This window comes from Alosa pseudoharengus, unplaced genomic scaffold, assembly GCF_046254945.1.
Source record: "Alosa pseudoharengus isolate Yale_2024_CS ecotype anadromous, Long Island Sound unplaced genomic scaffold, YU_APseudo_1.1 YU_APseudo_1.1_scf_10, whole genome shotgun sequence".
NCBI lineage: Eukaryota > Metazoa > Chordata > Actinopteri > Clupeiformes > Clupeidae > Alosa > Alosa pseudoharengus.
In genome coordinates this window covers 17,620,144-17,636,741 of record NW_027468565.1, presented here as the reverse complement: position 1 = coordinate 17,636,741, position 16,598 = coordinate 17,620,144, and the positions used below count along the sequence as shown (strand labels likewise).

Genomic DNA, 16,598 nt, shown 5'->3' with positions numbered 1-16,598 from the left:
ATGGTTAGATTGATTTATTTACATCCAGTGAAATTGCTGCCTTGGCAACGCTACGTCATGGCTCCGGGACTCTATTCAACATAGAATTTTAGATCTTTGAATTGTTGCTGTAACAGAATCTTGTTAGAATGTTAAAAATAAACCTAACCGGTTGACATGTGATTAGAACATTCGCGAACCGAGAGTTCCGCACTATGATGCGACAATTACCTTTAGGGATTTTCAAGAACACTGAAACTATAGAACGTTTGCGTAGAATTCTAGAAGGAGCCAGGAATAGATGTCACTCCTCAACAGATGTTTGTTTTTGGTGGAGTGTGATGTCTAGGCTACGTCGCTTTGGACGAAGGCGTCTATCAAATAGCATACAAATAAATATAAACTTCAACAGCTTCAGACACGAGTTCATAGTGACGTCACCTCGCTGAGTAGGGTGTGACGGTTCTATGGTGTAATGGTTAGCACTCTGGACTCTGAATCCAGCGATCCGAGTTCAAATCTCGGTAGGACCTGGGCTTTTGAGATCCGCGCTATTCAAGGCCAAATGTGTTTACTACGATCTAGAATTCTTCCACCGCGTGACATGTGATAGGTGGTGGCAAAACGGCTGTCGCTAGGCGAGTCGTCCGTGTTGTCATTCTTTAACTTAGGGCTACAACGTCATAGGCCCACAATCACGTAGCCTAATGTAACAATAGACGATGAGACAAAGTAAGGGATAGTATTGTCCGCAGGTAATTATGTAAGGGATAATGGACTCCACGATGGTCTGTTCACAGAATTTAATGCACGGTCGAGGTTGTAAAACGGCCCCGACGCGAATCTGTTTAAACCTCGTAGTGCATTAACTTCTGTGAACAGACCACCGTGGAGTCCATTATCCCGCTTATTCCACTGTTGCCACTTGCGTTGTGTTCATTTCCTGTTACAATTTAAACGTTTTAATCGCTAAAACTGTCTTGTAGAACTAATTTCTTCCGACACATATCAACTAATTTCTCAACTCACAGGACAAAGTGCCGTTACTAGTTCTAAATGGATGGTTGCTACGGCCAAAGGCCAGTCGTTAGTTCGATCTCTCCCGTTGTCAAGCGGGCGTATCCCAAGATTCTGATGAACTTTAGCTTTGAAACATCGCTATTTTACTTAGCCTGTTGTCATCCATCTAGCTAAAAGCCACCTCCGTCATATGCTACAATGTTGCAATGTTCTGAACGTCTGCATTTTACAGCTCGGATGCAACGTGACAGTTCATTTAAACTTCACAACGAGTTCGGCGAATTAATATACAAGTGTGATACGGCCAAAAAAATGGATCTACTTCATAGGTGTGCAGATAACATACGGTTAATGGTCGTTCTAAATGACGTAGGACAATGGGAAATTCAACCAAGCAGTGGAATAACAGAAAATAAGTTATTAAAAACAGGGAGAACAGAACCCCGACGCGCAGCCATAGTGTATGTGCTAGGCTACCCTTGCTTTAAAACGGAGGGGGAAAAAATCCCCAGTGCCCACGCACACATTCAAATAACATTCCCTTTTAGGGTATTTATTTAATTGTTGCAAGTGTCATAAATATATTTATTTTTTTGTAAAAAAAAAGTTGTAAAATAAAAATGCTAAAACATAGGCCTATTTCATTGAGAATAATGTTGCATAGCCTAGTATACACTATCCTATAAAGAGTATATAGGCCTACTTATAACATCTAGTGTGATTTTATGAGTTACGATCTTGTGATTTATTACAGTAGGTTATTACACATTTTCCGTAGGCTATAGAACGTGCTCAAATTACTTTTGTGTTGTCAGCACTAGAACTAGGACCATAAAAGAATCCATGGCTAAAACTCTATCGCTGCCTCTGCAAGAGCACCAGCAGATGGGGCTCACACTCTTCAGAATTATAGTGGTGTGTTTGCAGTGGGGACAACGAACTACCAATTGTGAGGACAGCGTAAGTCATCGTATTTCCTCCTATTGGGCTTTACTGTAACAAGATTATTTTAACCTTAACAAATATAAAGAGTCAAGAAAAAGACGTGTCACCTCAATGTTGAAACCAGTGATCTTTTATTGCCACCTATCTGAAAATGCAACAAAATCATGGGAATCATGGGAAAATGTTCCTATATTCCTATACACAAAAAACTCACAAAAGTGTAGGCGTTTTGACTGAAATTTTAAGCCTCTTTTGGACTGAATAGCCTACTTGAGTTTTACTCCATTACAACAAAGCTGGATCATGCAGGCAGACAGACAGATTTGCAGCAGGAGCAGACAGACTCTTGGTCCAGGGTATAGGACCCCTGGGTTCTCTAGCTCCCCTTGTAGGTGCTGTAGGAGAACCGACTCAGAAGCAGGGGAAGGTGAACATGCTGTTCAAGGCTCGTTATGGAGAAGACGCACTGAGGGCAGAAAAATACAGTATTTATGACGATTCAGAAATATATCAAAAATCAATGTTAAAGATAATGAGAACAATACATTGTGTTACATGTGACATAGTCTACTTTTATAGGCAATTGTATAGGGTCAAGATTAAGAATGACTTACCCTGTCAGAACAAAACCTTCAACAGGAATACCCACCTAACACCCCACAACCCTCACCTCAACATAGGGATAGAAGCAGGTCTGGCCCAAGTTCTCCCAGTACTGTCCAGTCTCAAAGCGCAGTTTGTACATGCCCAGGGACAGGTTTTCGCCACTGATCAGCCCTGCACATCGGCCCTCTTCATCCGTTGTTCTAAAGGGAGATGGATCCATAATGGAAAGTCATACATCTCAATTCAATTACAAGTGTCAGCAGAGTCCGTGACGGTGAAAATGTTCTGGCGCAGTTGGGTGTTCCTCTGATTGATTGTTACTGTGGGGATGGAGACGGCTCCAGCAACCCCCCATAATAATTACACAAATGTAGAACCTACCTACCGAGAAGCAGCTGTTAATGCCCGGGTCCACTTATGTGGCATAATTCAATTCTATTGTCTGTAATTCAATACTATTGTTGCCTGTTCATCTTGAGGCAAAGATATAACCACAGTTGATAATGATAATGCTAGATAATGATGACAAAACATCCTCTAGAACTCCGCAGCCTACCCCACAGCCAGAAGGTTCCAGATCATCATGTGTGTGTTCAGCCTGTGTAGACTGAGTGCCATGCGCGTGGCAGGGACCCCGTCTGCTGTGTTCAGCACATGTGTGGTGATGGGGCTGTTGTCCTTGGATGGATCCATTTCTGCAAAGAAGTATTACACTGGGGAAGAAGTACAGTAAAAGTAATGGCGTCATTAGTGAACTGTGCAAATCAAATGGATCCAAAGCAAGGCACCAAGGTAAACACACAGATTTACATATTTATTGAGTAGAACAGCTTCTATTCCAGAGCCATACAATAACAGAATATATCTGTGTGACTATCAGTGATTTTCTGCAGTTGCAGTTAGATTATTATAAGATATACGATTATTATAAGAATATTATGATATAATTATTATAGATATAGTTCCTGTTATAATTCCTGTTGGTTGTGTGTGAATTCACTGTCAGCATAGCAACTCAATTTTGTTGTACTCTGCAATGACAATAAAGTAAACTATCTGTTTGAACACAAGCGTTTGCTGATTATCACATATCCTGTATCCTGTATATTTTGGAAGACCTAAATGATTTGCCCAGAGTATGTGCATTTAACATGTTTGTGTTACTCCTTGTAGGAACAGGGAAAACCCATATACCGGTAACACAAAGAATTGAACACCTTTCCCTTGTATGTCTGAAACTCACTGCAATCTTCACCACCATATCCAGATGGATTAATGCTGACAATAAGTTTGTTTAAGCTAGGTAAGAGATGGTTAGAGTGCATCATAAAAGACACCACACAGTTGAAACCAGTGTCACCCATGCCTCGTTTCAGGAAACTTCAAAGATGTGAAGGTGCAGAAGTATACATTTCCATGCCTCAGGTTAGCATAGACATGAAAGCTGTAGTTGTAATCGATTGAATGCATTGCAAAGGCTATAAACGCGGTGGAATACAATTCTGGCAGCACTCCCATATCCCAGATGATATTAGGCAATGTATGAAATTGACACAATTGATAGCCTGTCTTGAGTTCAATTTGAGCCTGAAGTCTTAACTCTACGGTTGTTGATTACATGCAGATATAGGTTTGAGAAAATACACACGTCTAGATTTATACAAAAACACTAGCTGTGGTTCTGACTACCCATGTCTTTTTACCACCACAGCATGATAATGCGACTCTGTTTTGTATTCTTACCTCTTATTTAGATGAAGAATTGCCAACACTTTTTCATGTACTTCAGTCACTCTGCAGACAATCAGTGAGGTTGGTGTTTTAAGACCTAACATCATGTGTCAAACCAGACTCAACTAGTCAAAGTGTAGGGTCCATGAGAAGAGTTGGTCTGGGGCTGAGAACTCCAATCACAAAGCACAAAGGGAGGAACACACAAAGAGACGTCCACGTTGATCTCAGTTACTGATTAAATTCCATTAACAGTTCTTTTACTGTTGTAATCCTCTTAAGTACACGCTCTGTGTCCTTAATAAGATCAAGTAGGTCTCGGGTTCCCTCTGATCTTTTCAGCTAATCTGGGGAGTTGATGGTGCAATAAGCTACTATTGTTTCAAAAATGAAAATGATCTTTGTTTGACACATGTTTGTTTATGAAGTATGAAAGCACCTTTATTAGTCTTACAGTCATATACATTCAATCTCATATGATTATAAACTAAATAAATATATTCTAACATATCACTGTCACCAAACAGTATAGAAATGATATCAAGTGCTATGAAACAAAATTGATTAAATAATTGCATTCTAAAGCTAAGCTGATGAAGGACAAACATTTTACAATAGTTTTACACAAAGGTACTTTACACAAAGGTACACTTCGACTTTGCCCATTTTGTCTTCTGCCTGTGCGGAGAATAAGATTATAAACCATTTGTGTAGTTGTTGTTGTGGATGGTGGTAGTGGGGTGTGTGTGTGTGTGTGTGTGTGTGTGTGTGTGTGTGATTAAGAAGTTGTACAGATGAATAAGTGAGTTAGACTTCTCTCAGAGGAAAATCTAAAGTTATTCATTTACTTGTAAGTCTAGTAACAAAGTTGTCACCATTTGCAAAACAAATGCATTTCTCCTTTTTAGCTATTTGTCACTTAGAAATATAGAAGATAGTCTGAAGTTTTACATCATCATCTTAACATCTAGTGGGCATTCAGAAGATCTGAATATATATATTTTCTCTCCATCTTGATCTCTCTTTCTAATGCTAAGATCTGGGATAACAAATCATATCTCAACTTTTTTTAGACACAGTCTATTGAATAACTATTTTAAATGAAGGTGCAATCACATTCTTCTCTCAGGAGTAATACCAAGATTTATCTCATACTGTGTAACATTTATTATTTTTCAAATTTGAAATCAGGTATATTTTCCCAGAATGTGACGCAGCGCATCAGGAAATCAAATAGTGCTGGTGACCAGGCTATGCAGAGACGTCTCTTCCTAAAGATTCCAGTGAGATGGCCAGACATCAGTGCAGAGTTTCATATACTGACTGCTAAGTTGTACACAACCACCAGCGGCCCTTGGGTGCTCCTTCTCTCAGCCCCCGTCTCTCCTCCAGCGGCTCCTCGTGTGGACTCCTCCTGTCTCTCCACCTGCAGGGGACAAGCCCACAGGCACAGCTGCTCACCATTGTGCAGCACTTGTACACAGTCAAAAAGTAGGGTATATTAGGACTCTGAGTGTTTTTTACAACACTAATATTTGATATAAAACATATTATTTTAATGTAGATTCTGATAGTAACACTGACAGAGTAATCCAAGTAATCCAAGTCCTGAGTAATTATGATTTCAAGTGGTTCTGATACATCATGTTTGAATAATTTGGTTGCTTTTAATAATAGGAAAAGCTTTGAATTAATTTCCAGTGAGCCACTTGTCCCTCCTCAGTGTACCCCTTCAGTTTTTAAGACCAGAAAGGGCCTAGGTCTTATTCACTGGAATATTAGAAGCCTTCTCCACCCTCAGAAACTGGATCATGTGAAATTACTGATTGCTCAAACTGATCTTGATATCCTGGTTCTCTCTGAGACTTAAGAATTAAGAATACTATAAATGACTCTGAAGTTGTTTTAAATGACTTTAATATTTTTAGAATAGATAGAGCTTGTAGGGGAGGAGGGGTTGCTAATATCTTGTTTTACTTCACATATCCTCCATGCTATTACAGTCCCTAATTGCTTTGAATTCATTGCTTTGAAAGTCAACTTAGGATCAAACACTAAAAATCCTATAGTTATTATTGGGGTCTAGACCACCCTCAGCCACTGCCAGTTCCATTGATCAGCTAGCTCTAACCTAGCCTAGCTATCCACCTACTTTAACTCTGAAGTCGTTATCCTTGGTGACTTCAATATCGACTGGTCATCTAAGGCCTCTGACCACCTAAAGGAAATATCCGCTGGTCTTAACTTAGCTCAACTAATTAGTGAGCCTACTAGACCAAACATTTTGAATCCTTCTAAGTCATCCACCATTGACTTAATTTTCTCTAACAAACCTGATAAAATCACTGCCAGTGGTGTCTTTGACCTTGGTATCAGTGATCACTGTCCTATAGCTTGTATCAGGGATACTCACCTAAAGAAAGCCCCACCTCGTATTGTAATAAAAAGGAGCGATACAGCGATATCCACCGCACCTCTGAAATCTGTGATGTTGAGCACGCGCTGGACTTCTTCATTAAAACCTTCCTTTCAGTGGCAGATATGCATGCCCCATCTTAAGAAGTTCAGAATAAAGAACAGAACCAACCCCTGGTTCTCGTCGGAGTTATCTGCTTTACTCAAGTCCAGAAATAAAGCCTGGACCCTGGCTAGGCGCACTAAAACTGCTGCCGATTGGGCCTTTTTCAGGGGTATCAGAAATAAATTCACCTCTTTGGTGAGGAAAGCTAAGTCTGACTACCATCTGAACTTGCTCTCCAGCTCTTATTCAATCCCACATTATTTTGGAAAGTGTGTAAATCCATTAGCTGCAGCTCAACCGTCTCTGCTCCACCCTCTGTAATGTCTGGAAACTGCAGACTGCAAGACCTTACAGATACTTGTAGTGCTTTTAACAAACATTTCATCAATGCTGGCCACATTTTAAGGACAACATAAATGGGCCATACAATGTTGCCACTGTTCATAACCTCCCTCACACTGTTGACCAAGCTGGTACCCCACACCCTGATGCACTGTTCACCTTTACTCTCTTCAGCAGAAATGAAGTCCTTAGGGCATTGCATGCCATTGACCCTAGGAGCACCACTGGAGTGGACAAGTTAGACCCTTTTCTTCTGAAGTTGTCTGTTCCTCTCTTAACAGAGCAACTAACCCATATTTTTAACCTTGCTATCTCGTCTGGCACGATCCCTCAAGTCTGGAAAATGGCCTATGTAACCCCTTTACACAAAGGTGGTGACAAGGATAAATTAAATAATTATCGCCCAATTTCCAAATTACCCTGCTTAGCAAAAGCACTGGAATCTTTAGTAAGCAGCCAACTGAAATAATTTCTTTCAAGACGTTCTCTATTACATCCATGCCAATCTGGCTTCAGAGCAAAACACAACAGAATCTCAGCTGCTACCTTAGTCACAAATGACATAATATCTGCCCTTGACAGTAGAAAACATTGTGCTGCCCTCTGTAGATTTGTCAAAAGCATTCGATACCGTCTATCATACTTTACTCCAACAAAAACTAAAAGACATAGGTTTTGATTCTGCTACTAGTAACTGGTTTCAAAACTATTTCTCAGATAGATTTCAATGTGTTAAATCAGGTAATGTATAGTCTGACTTTCTTCAAATAAGAAAGGGTGTCCCTCAAGGCTCTGTTTTAGGTCCGGTCCTTTTTACCATTTACATTAATGAAATAGCTTCCTCTCTGAAAAACTGTCATGTCCATCTCTATGCCGATGATACCATAATATACTGTATTGCTGACTCTATCAAACCTGCCATGACAAATCTGCAACAATCCTTTACTGCTCTACAGGAAGCCCTGACTGATCTTAAATTGGTTTTAAATGTGGACAAAACAAAATTTATGTTGTTCTCTAGAGCCAGAAGCACTGACCCAAATGACCTGCATCTTCTTACTCTTAAAGGTCATGATATTGAACAGGTCTCTGAATATAAGTATCTGGGAATCTGGCTTGATGAAAAACTAAAGTTCTCTTTCCATATAAACTATCTCACCAAAAAGCTAAGGCAAAAGATTGGTCTTCTGTACAGAAAGAAATCAAGCCTCCCCATGTCTTGCAGAAAAAGGATTGTTGAATTGTTTTTATGCCTGTGCTGGATTATGGGGATGTAATCTATAGGAACGCTACCCCATCCTCCCTTAAAGCTCTAGACACAGTCTATCACTCTGCTATCAGGTTTGTGACAGGTGCCAAATTTAATACACACCACTATATCTTATATGACAATATTGGTTGGGCATCCCTAACAGAAAGACCTTACATATCTTCTCTGTTAAGCTGGCACTCAGGTCCTCATTTTACTCGCTCAAATAACTATCTTCATCTTAAAGTTCCCAGTGTTCGTTCTGAGTTGGGAAAGTCAGCTTTTTGTTTTGATGCCCCCACCACTTGGAACTCAATTCAACGCAAATTTAAACTAAATCATTTAGTTTCTTATGGTCAATTCAAATCATTAGTAACAAACCTCCCTGTCCCTCCGTGTCCCAGTCTGTAACTGTTTTACTGTATACTGTCTGTATTGTATTTTTTATCTATTCTTATTTATTTTATCTATTTTTATGGCTGTGATCTCAGTGGTTGCTGTTATTATATTATTGTTTCATGTTGTATCTCGGCTACATTGAAAATGAGGGCTGCCCTCAATTGTACACCCGAGAAGGAAAATAAAGGTAAAAAATAATAATAATAATAATAATTTGGCCACGATTTTACAACCCACGAGTCCTGCACAATGTTCTGGAAAAGGATCATTGTTGGAGTCTGGAAAGAGTATCAACAATCAGTCCTGCACTTGGCATGGAGGATGGTTTGCTGTGTGACAGGAACAGCACTCATACACCTCAGAGGGGGAGAGGTGAGTAATTGTAGGTGCTAGTTTGAGGTGCTGCTTACCTCTCCATCACCCTTCACATGTACTCAAAGTCAGAGCTGTGATAGGTCATCTGGAAAAGAGGAAAGAGGAAACTCACTATCGAGACACACCATACAAAATGGAGGTGCATGAGAACTGAGCCAAACTGTTCTTATGAAGAAATATGGAACGTACTGTGCTGTATTGTTTTGTACTGTATGAAATTCCGCTATTATGCAAGATATTGACAGCACAACTTTAAAAGACGAACAGAAAACAACGATTTAGGCATTTGTCGAGGAGAAGGATGGTTTGGGTGTTCTCCCTAAGGAATTCACATATTTCGTTGCCCTGATTGGTTAAGCTTACCCAATTGTGTGCAGAGGTCCCCCCTGTATCAGTTGAAACACACCCCATAATCACATCCCAATGGCATGATACCAGACTCATTCTGATAATAATTAAGCTAAGCCAGGCTAGTTTGCTGCCCCCACTCATGTGATGAGTCTGTTGTGTCCAGAGTGAGCCTCATTTCTCCTGCTGACTACAAGCTAGTTGGTGAAATCTGCATCACATGTAGGCCTTCTGTAAGTCCATCACACTTAGGAATGTCTGGAGTTTGATCTGCAGATTAGGTCTTTTGGTTTGTGTTTTTAAAAAAGACTGTTCGTAATGTAGCCTTTGGGCAATATGCAGTCTGCGTAGCCACAGCAATTAAGTGAAGTTCACTGAAAAGGCTGAAATGTGACATTATCATTAATCTAGTCTTGCCCCCCGCTGCCACTCCATGTAACAGGCCGGATGTAGCAGAGAAAAAGCGTGCAGCTGAAAGATAAAAAAGAGATATCACTCCCTCCAGTGATAAAGCTCAGACTGCAACACAATCAATCTGCCAAGTCCGAATGTGTCGTTTCTCTTTTTGTTGAGTTTGCCAAAACACTGCAGTTTTCTCATCTTGCACATTGCAGTGTTGGAGAGTACAATAATGGCCTGGCGTACTGACATCATGCCCAAAACCAGGCTGCTGAGGACACGGATGCTGTGCTAACTTCAACAGTTTCCTCCCCTCCTCTCTCTCTCTTACACACACAGACACACAGACAGACACACACACACACACACACATACATACATACCGACACACACACACATACACAAACACACACACACACAAAGAGAGCTTAGAGGAAGACCCAGCGTCATTGCTGTTCTGATCTCATGTCATCTCACAGGGGGTCGTAAATACTCCCTTACGCCTGCCAGTCAGTCTGTTTCTCTGTGTCTACTCATCCTGAGGGACAGTTTGAGAGAAACCTATCCAGTGTGTATTCAATAGTTAAAATACACCATTTTGCTGGCTATGTTGGAATAGTTTTCACACTAAGGAGCTGATGTACAAAGACATTAGCACCTGTTTCAATGCTTTATTTGCACCTTAAAACCTGGCATTATTTATACGAATATATATATTTATTACGGCCCGGGTAACACCGTTACTTAAGAAAGCTTCTCTCAACCCTGCTCAAGTCGAGAACTACCGCCCTGTCTCACTCCTGCCTTTCTTATCCAAAGGCATTGAACGAGCAGTCTCCAAACAGGTCTCTGACTTCCTTTCACAGAACAACCTTCTGGATCCAAATCAGTCTGGGTTCAAAAGCGGCCACTCTACCGAAACGGCTCTGCTGTCTGTAACAGAAGCCTTAAAAGAAGCCAGGGCGACCGCTCGGTCATCAGTACTCATTCTGCTTGACTTATCGGCTGCCTTTGACACGGTTAATCACCGCATCCTTCTCTCTATACTCGCTAACATGGGAATCTCCGGTTCTGCTCTCTCCTGGTTTGAATCCTACCTCACAGGACGCTCGTTTAACGTATCATGGCTTGGTCAGCTATCTGCACCTCACCATCTCACCACAGGGGTCCCCCAGGGCTCAGTACTGGGCCCCCTTCTCTTTGCTATCTACACCACCTCCTTGGGACAGATTATCCGTTCGCATGGCTTCTCATACCACTGCTATGCAGACGACACACAGCTCTATCTGTCCTTTCCACCTGATGACCCCTTGGTTTCAGCACGGATCTCGGATTGCCTCTCAGACATAGCTACATGGATGAAGGCACACCACCTCCAGCTGAACCTCTCAAAGACTGAACTGCTGGTCCTCCCAGCTAAACCTACCATACACCACGACATCAACATCAAATTTGACTCTCTGTCTGTTTCACCTACCAGGACTGCAAGAAATCTAGGAGTTGTTCTCGACAACCAACTAAACTTCTCAGATCATGTTGCCTCAGTCGCCCGGTCATGCCGTTTCGCACTCTACAATATACGGAAAATCAGGACTTACTTAACTCAAGATGCCACCCAACTTCTGGTTCAGGCAATAGTCATCTCACGACTCGACTACTGCAACGCCCTCCTGACAGGTCTCCCAGCCTGCGCAGTGAAACCACTTCAGATGATCCAGAACGCGGCAGCGCGCCTGGTCTACAACCAACCCAAGAGGGCACATGTTACCCCGCTACTCATCCAGCTACATTGGCTACCTATGGCGGCCCGCATCAAATTCAAGGCTCTAACGCTTGCCTACAAAGTAGTCTCCGGTTCTGCTCCCACCTACTTGAATGCCTTCATACAGACATACGCTACCTCCAGACCGCTGCGCTCCTCAGACGAACGACGTCTAGCTCTACCTCCGGTACGCTCAGGCCAATCAAAACTTTTCTCATCTGTTGTTCCTCGCTGGTGGAACACACTGCCAGTTCCTACAAGGGACAGGGACATCCCTCTCCATTTTCAAAAAACTCCTGAAGACCCAGCTCTTTAGAGAACATCTCCTCTCATAGCAACACTTACAACAAGTCTTGCTGATCCTAGCACTCACCAGCCGTCTTAAACTGACACGTAACTGTTAAAAACAGCACTCACTGATGCACTTATTCTTACTGTACTCTAATGTTTTTTTAAATTGTCCTAATATTGTTGAGAATTGCTCTAAACTTAAACTGTTTACCATGTTGTTAGTCGCTTTGGCTAAAAATGCGTCAGCCAAATGTAATGAAAAAAGAAAAAAAAAAAGAAAAAAGAACAGAATGCACATGAATGAAAGCACACTTTGCCAGGCACAGGAGAGCTGTCAGGCAAGCTGTGATTTTTGTTTACTAATGCATATGCATTTATGGGAAGGCTGGGGAAAAGCTGGGAGTACTGCTCAAAAACATGGGAGGGGAAGTGTTAAGAGCGATTGATTAATCAAGTCAAGTCAAGTCAGTTTTATTTGTATAGCGCATTTAACATGCACAGAGTGCAACCCAAAGCGCTCCACATATAAGACATTGTCATTGACACATACACTAACAAAGACAATAGCGGACTGAGCGGCGTAGTCGCCAGCGTACCCGTGACACCAAGACATACAAGACATACAACAAACAAATTAATAAATAAAATAAATAAAAAATAAAATTAGTCCAATTTCCAACCGGCTGAAAATGTCCAAGGGCAATGATGACTCGCGTGAAACTGCGCACAGCTGTGTCTCCACAACCGATGCAACGCCAACAAAGTTCTTTACACTCACTGGCAGTCTGGAGATAACGTGAACGTTAGGCCATGTTAGTCTGGAGATCACTGGAAGCAAACCAGTCCGAAAGTCGTGAGCGATCTTGTAGATCAGCAACTCGGTGGACTTAGCTGCTATAACAGCGACAGTTTGGTGGTCCGTAATGCAGAGTTCAAGAGATTAGGCATTTTGGCATATATGAATACAGCGCACGCCTGTTTTGCGGTGAAAATGCATCAATAGGAGAAACTTTCAGAACCAGTATTCAGAGCACCAGTTCTACTTCTGCCTTTCTTATCCAAAGGCATTGAACGAGCAGTCTCCAAACAGGTCTCTGACTTCCTTTCACAGAACAACCTTCTGGATCCAAATCAGTCTGGGTTCAAAAGCGGCCACTCTACCGAAACGGCTCTGCTGTCTGTAACAGAAGCCTTAAAAGAAGCCAGGGCGACCGCTCGGTCATCAGTACTCATTCTGCTTGACTTATCGGCTGCCTTTGACACGGTTAATCACCGCATCCTTCTCTCTATACTCGCTAACATGGGAATCTCCGGTTCTGCTCTCTCCTGGTTTGAATCCTACCTCACAGGACGCTCGTTTAACGTATCATGGCTTGGTCAGCTATCTGCACCTCACCATCTCACCACAGGGGTCCCCCAGGGCTCAGTACTGGGCCCCCTTCTCTTTGCTATCTACACCACCTCCTTGGGACAGATTATCCGTTCGCATGGCTTCTCATACCACTGCTATGCAGACGACACACAGCTCTATCTGTCCTTTCCACCTGATGACCCCTTGGTTTCAGCACGGATCTCGGATTGCCTCTCAGACATAGCTACATGGATGAAGGCACACCACCTCCAGCTGAACCTCTCAAAGACTGAACTGCTGGTCCTCCCAGCTAAACCTACCATACACCACGACATCAACATCAAATTTGACTCTCTGTCTGTTTCACCTACCAGGACTGCAAGAAATCTAGGAGTTGTTCTCGACAACCAACTAAACTTCTCAGATCATGTTGCCTCAGTCGCCCGGTCATGCCGTTTCGCACTCTACAATATACGGAAAATCAGGACTTACTTAACTCAAGATGCCACCCAACTTCTGGTTCAGGCAATAGTCATCTCACGACAGAGCACCAGTTCTACTTGTTTGAATCATGTCGAAAGCAACCCTTAATCCAAGTCCCTATGCCTGCTAGAGAATGTTAAATCTTTCACTGCACAAATCAGGTGTGGTGGAGCACGGTGGTGGTGGTGACATCTGTGTTGCTTTGGATAAAAGCATTTGCTAAATATCTGTTGACTTTAACTTTAAATATTTTGAGTATTTTTAAGTGGAGTAGAACTGCTTCCCTGCATTACCTTGTTGTTTGTTGACATAATTCCATGATCAGTAAACCCTTGATTCCTTTTCATTTGTGATTGAGTGATACCGTTCACTTGTGGGCACAGAAAATGAACATTGGGGGGCGATGGCGAGTGCTGTTTACCTGATGCTGAATGTTTAGTACATTGCATGTAATATGGCAAGGCACAGCGTGTGCTTCCTGCGGAGTGAAAAGGTGCTAATTACGCTTCCTTTGTCCATCTGGCCCTGAGTATAATTACCTCAGAGCCTTGTCTGTCGAGGCTCGGGTCAGGTAGGGTCACGGTTATTATCATTATTATTCCATGCTTCTCTGTATTTCCCTATTACTGTACAAAATATCATTATCCTGCACAAAACATATTTTTTAATTCTGGCTTGTTATGACTGTACTCAGTTCTTGTCTGTGTGCTGAGCGGTGCTGTACCTGGGAGCTGTTGTCGTCGCTGGCCTCCCCGGGCTCAGGGCTCTCTCGATCTCGGCGTGGCCGGCCGAAGGGGGACGGGACCCGGGGGGAGCCGGCGGTGCTGCCTCCTGAGGCAGGGTATGGGGAGCATGTCACACTGCCCTCTGACACACACACACACACACACACACACAAATATTTATACACAAATATTTACACACAGAGAATGCAAACCAACATATTGCATGTAGCCAAAGAACAACACACGAGTAGATCTGCAGATCTCAAGAACTTGTGTAGCAGGCCTACAACACTGAACATTTTGAGTAATGGTCTCAATGTAGCCACACACAAACACACAGATAAAGCCCTTTGCAGAGACTCCATCACTCCTGCTGCCTGTCACCGTGTGTGAGAGGCATCCACCGGTCCCAGACAACACAGGCCCGGCAATTCCTTTGTGACAAGGCAAACAGATGGAGCCAGTGACAGACAGAGCTCGGCACCGTAACGAGAGGCGAGAGTGAGAGTCTGATCAATATGTGAGGGAGAATGAGCGACGCAGCATGCTCACTGCGGCTCCTTCAGCAGATAAAACATGTCCATTGCGTGCGGGGTGCTGCTCTGATGCTATCAGCCGAAGGCAGACATGAAAAAGGCCCTCCGTGGACTAGCTCCCCGAGGGAGCTCCGCACTGTTCCCCTCGGCTCCCCAACACACGGTGTTGGGGAGCTCCGCACTGTTCCCCTCGGCTCCCCAACACACGGTGTGACAAGCGAAATGAATGCGTAATTAAAAAGACATTTGGCGCGCACGCTCTGGATATGGGTGTGTGTGTGTGTGTGTGTGTGTGTGTGTGTGTGTGTGTGTGTGTGTGTGTGTGTGTGTGTGTGTGTGTGTGTGTGTGTATGGGGTTGGAGAGCTGATATAGTGGTGGTGTAGAGGGAACTTTTGTCACTTGGGCCACTTGGGCATGGTGGTGAGAAGGGGCTGTTGATACATGCAGTCATTCACATCTACATACGCACACCCTGATGCTACCTGACTGATCTCTCCTCTGTCTGTCCATCTCGTCCAGACTGTCCAGCAGTTCGTCGATCTGGACCTTAATCACGGTCAGCTCCTTCTTGATACTCTGCAACTCCTCCATTTTCACTGGAGAGGGACAGAAAAGACACACAGAGATGAGAGTGAGGCTGAGTGAGGCGAGGAGAAAAAAGAAAGACAGTGACATTTTTGATGAAGAGATTGCTCCATTCAAAGCCAAGAGATAAGGGAGACGGTGGTGGCTGGATTTGAGAGAGAGCGAGAATGCGGCGGATAATGAGAAAGATGAGATCCCCACAGCTGATCATCATCACCACCATGCACACACACAACCCACGCACACGACTAAGAGGACCAGAAGAGACGCACGAGAGGAGGAAGAAGAGAGACGGCCGATTGATGTTCGCAAACGAGACACGCAGGCGGGGGACGACAGGGAGGCTAGTGATCGGCGCCAACCAAAAATATAAAAGATAAAAACGAAAAAGAAAAAAAAAACAGCAATGCCGGCATTGTATCGTGTCTTTGATTGCAGAACGAGGCATTTGGAGTCGGGGCCGTTCCTCCCTGACGGTCAGAGAGCTATCAGATGGAGCCCTGTGGCCCCAGTTACATGCCCCGACGTCCTCCCCTCGCCCGCGTAATGGCGTTTTTAATGACGTCCCCGTCTCCCGAGCGTGACCCCACTTGCTAGCATTTATCAGCGCCCCAATCGGCATGGCTCACCCCGGTCGACGCACGTCAGCCATTCCGACCCGCCTCACACCATTAAAAAGCTGTTTTGACCTCCAGGCTACAAAGGCAAACTCATTTCACTGCGATGTGCCGGCACTAAAAACTATTAAGGCTTGTAATAAAGAATATAAACACTTCTTATTGGTTACGCACTATTAATTTGGTATAATTGCGTGCCCTGATAGGCTAGGTTTGATTACGGGCGGGAGCGTTCGCAAGTGGAGGGGGTTGTTAATGAAGGAACCATCTGGAGCATCATTGTACACACACTCTCTCTCTCTTCCTCTTCCTCTCTCTCTCTCTCTCTCTCTC

At 43.2% G+C, this 16,598-nt stretch overlaps 2 protein-coding genes and 1 non-coding gene across 7 annotated transcripts in view; 1 reads left to right on the top strand and 2 right to left on the bottom strand.

Moving 5' to 3' along the window:
• The first annotated feature begins 440 nt into the window (after positions 1 to 440).
• Positions 441 to 512, top strand: trnaq-cug (transfer RNA glutamine (anticodon CUG)). The gene has a single exon. It is a non-coding gene; the product is annotated as a tRNA-Gln (tRNA).
• Positions 513 to 2,320: 1,808 nt separating this feature from the next.
• On the bottom strand, positions 2,321 to 3,243 carry urahb (urate (5-hydroxyiso-) hydrolase b). The gene is made up of 3 exons (XM_076300837.1): positions 3,107 to 3,243; positions 2,615 to 2,750; positions 2,321 to 2,410 (listed from the first exon to the last, which is right to left on the bottom strand). Exons 1-3 carry the CDS (start codon positions 3,241 to 3,243, stop codon positions 2,321 to 2,323), a joined length of 363 nt encoding a protein of 120 aa, XP_076156952.1.
• A 1,464-nt stretch (positions 3,244 to 4,707) lies between these two features.
• LOC143102540 (RNA-binding Raly-like protein) overlaps positions 4,708 to 16,598 on the bottom strand; it is a 45,523-nt gene continuing 33,632 nt past the window's right edge. For 4 of the 5 annotated variants that reach the window (XM_076266196.1, XM_076266213.1, XM_076266205.1 and 1 more), the window contains 3 exons: positions 15,546 to 15,659; positions 14,526 to 14,668; positions 4,708 to 5,707 (listed from right to left, as the gene is read on the bottom strand). In XM_076266196.1, the coding sequence (XP_076122311.1) occupies positions 5,594 to 5,707; positions 14,526 to 14,668; positions 15,546 to 15,659 (371 nt within the window). In that variant the 3' untranslated portion in view covers positions 4,708 to 5,593. Of the gene's footprint in view, positions 5,708 to 9,202; positions 9,253 to 14,525; positions 14,669 to 15,545; positions 15,660 to 16,598 lie in introns of all 5 variants that reach the window. The other variant, XM_076266221.1, reaches the window with a different exon arrangement.

Bases quoted from the DNA above. Each gene is read 5' to 3' on its own strand.
- urahb (XM_076300837.1), bottom strand. From the start codon at position 3,243: ATGGATCCATCCAAGGACAACAGCCCCATCACCACACATGTGCTGAAC. The intron at 2,751-3,106 runs GTAGGCTGCGGA...ATCTCCCTTTAG, and splicing joins TGGAACCTTCTGGCTGTGGG to AACAACGGATGAAGAGGGCC. The intron at 2,411-2,614 runs GTGAGGGTTGTG...TTCTGCCCTCAG, and splicing joins GCTTCTATCCCTATGTTGAG to TGCGTCTTCTCCATAACGAG.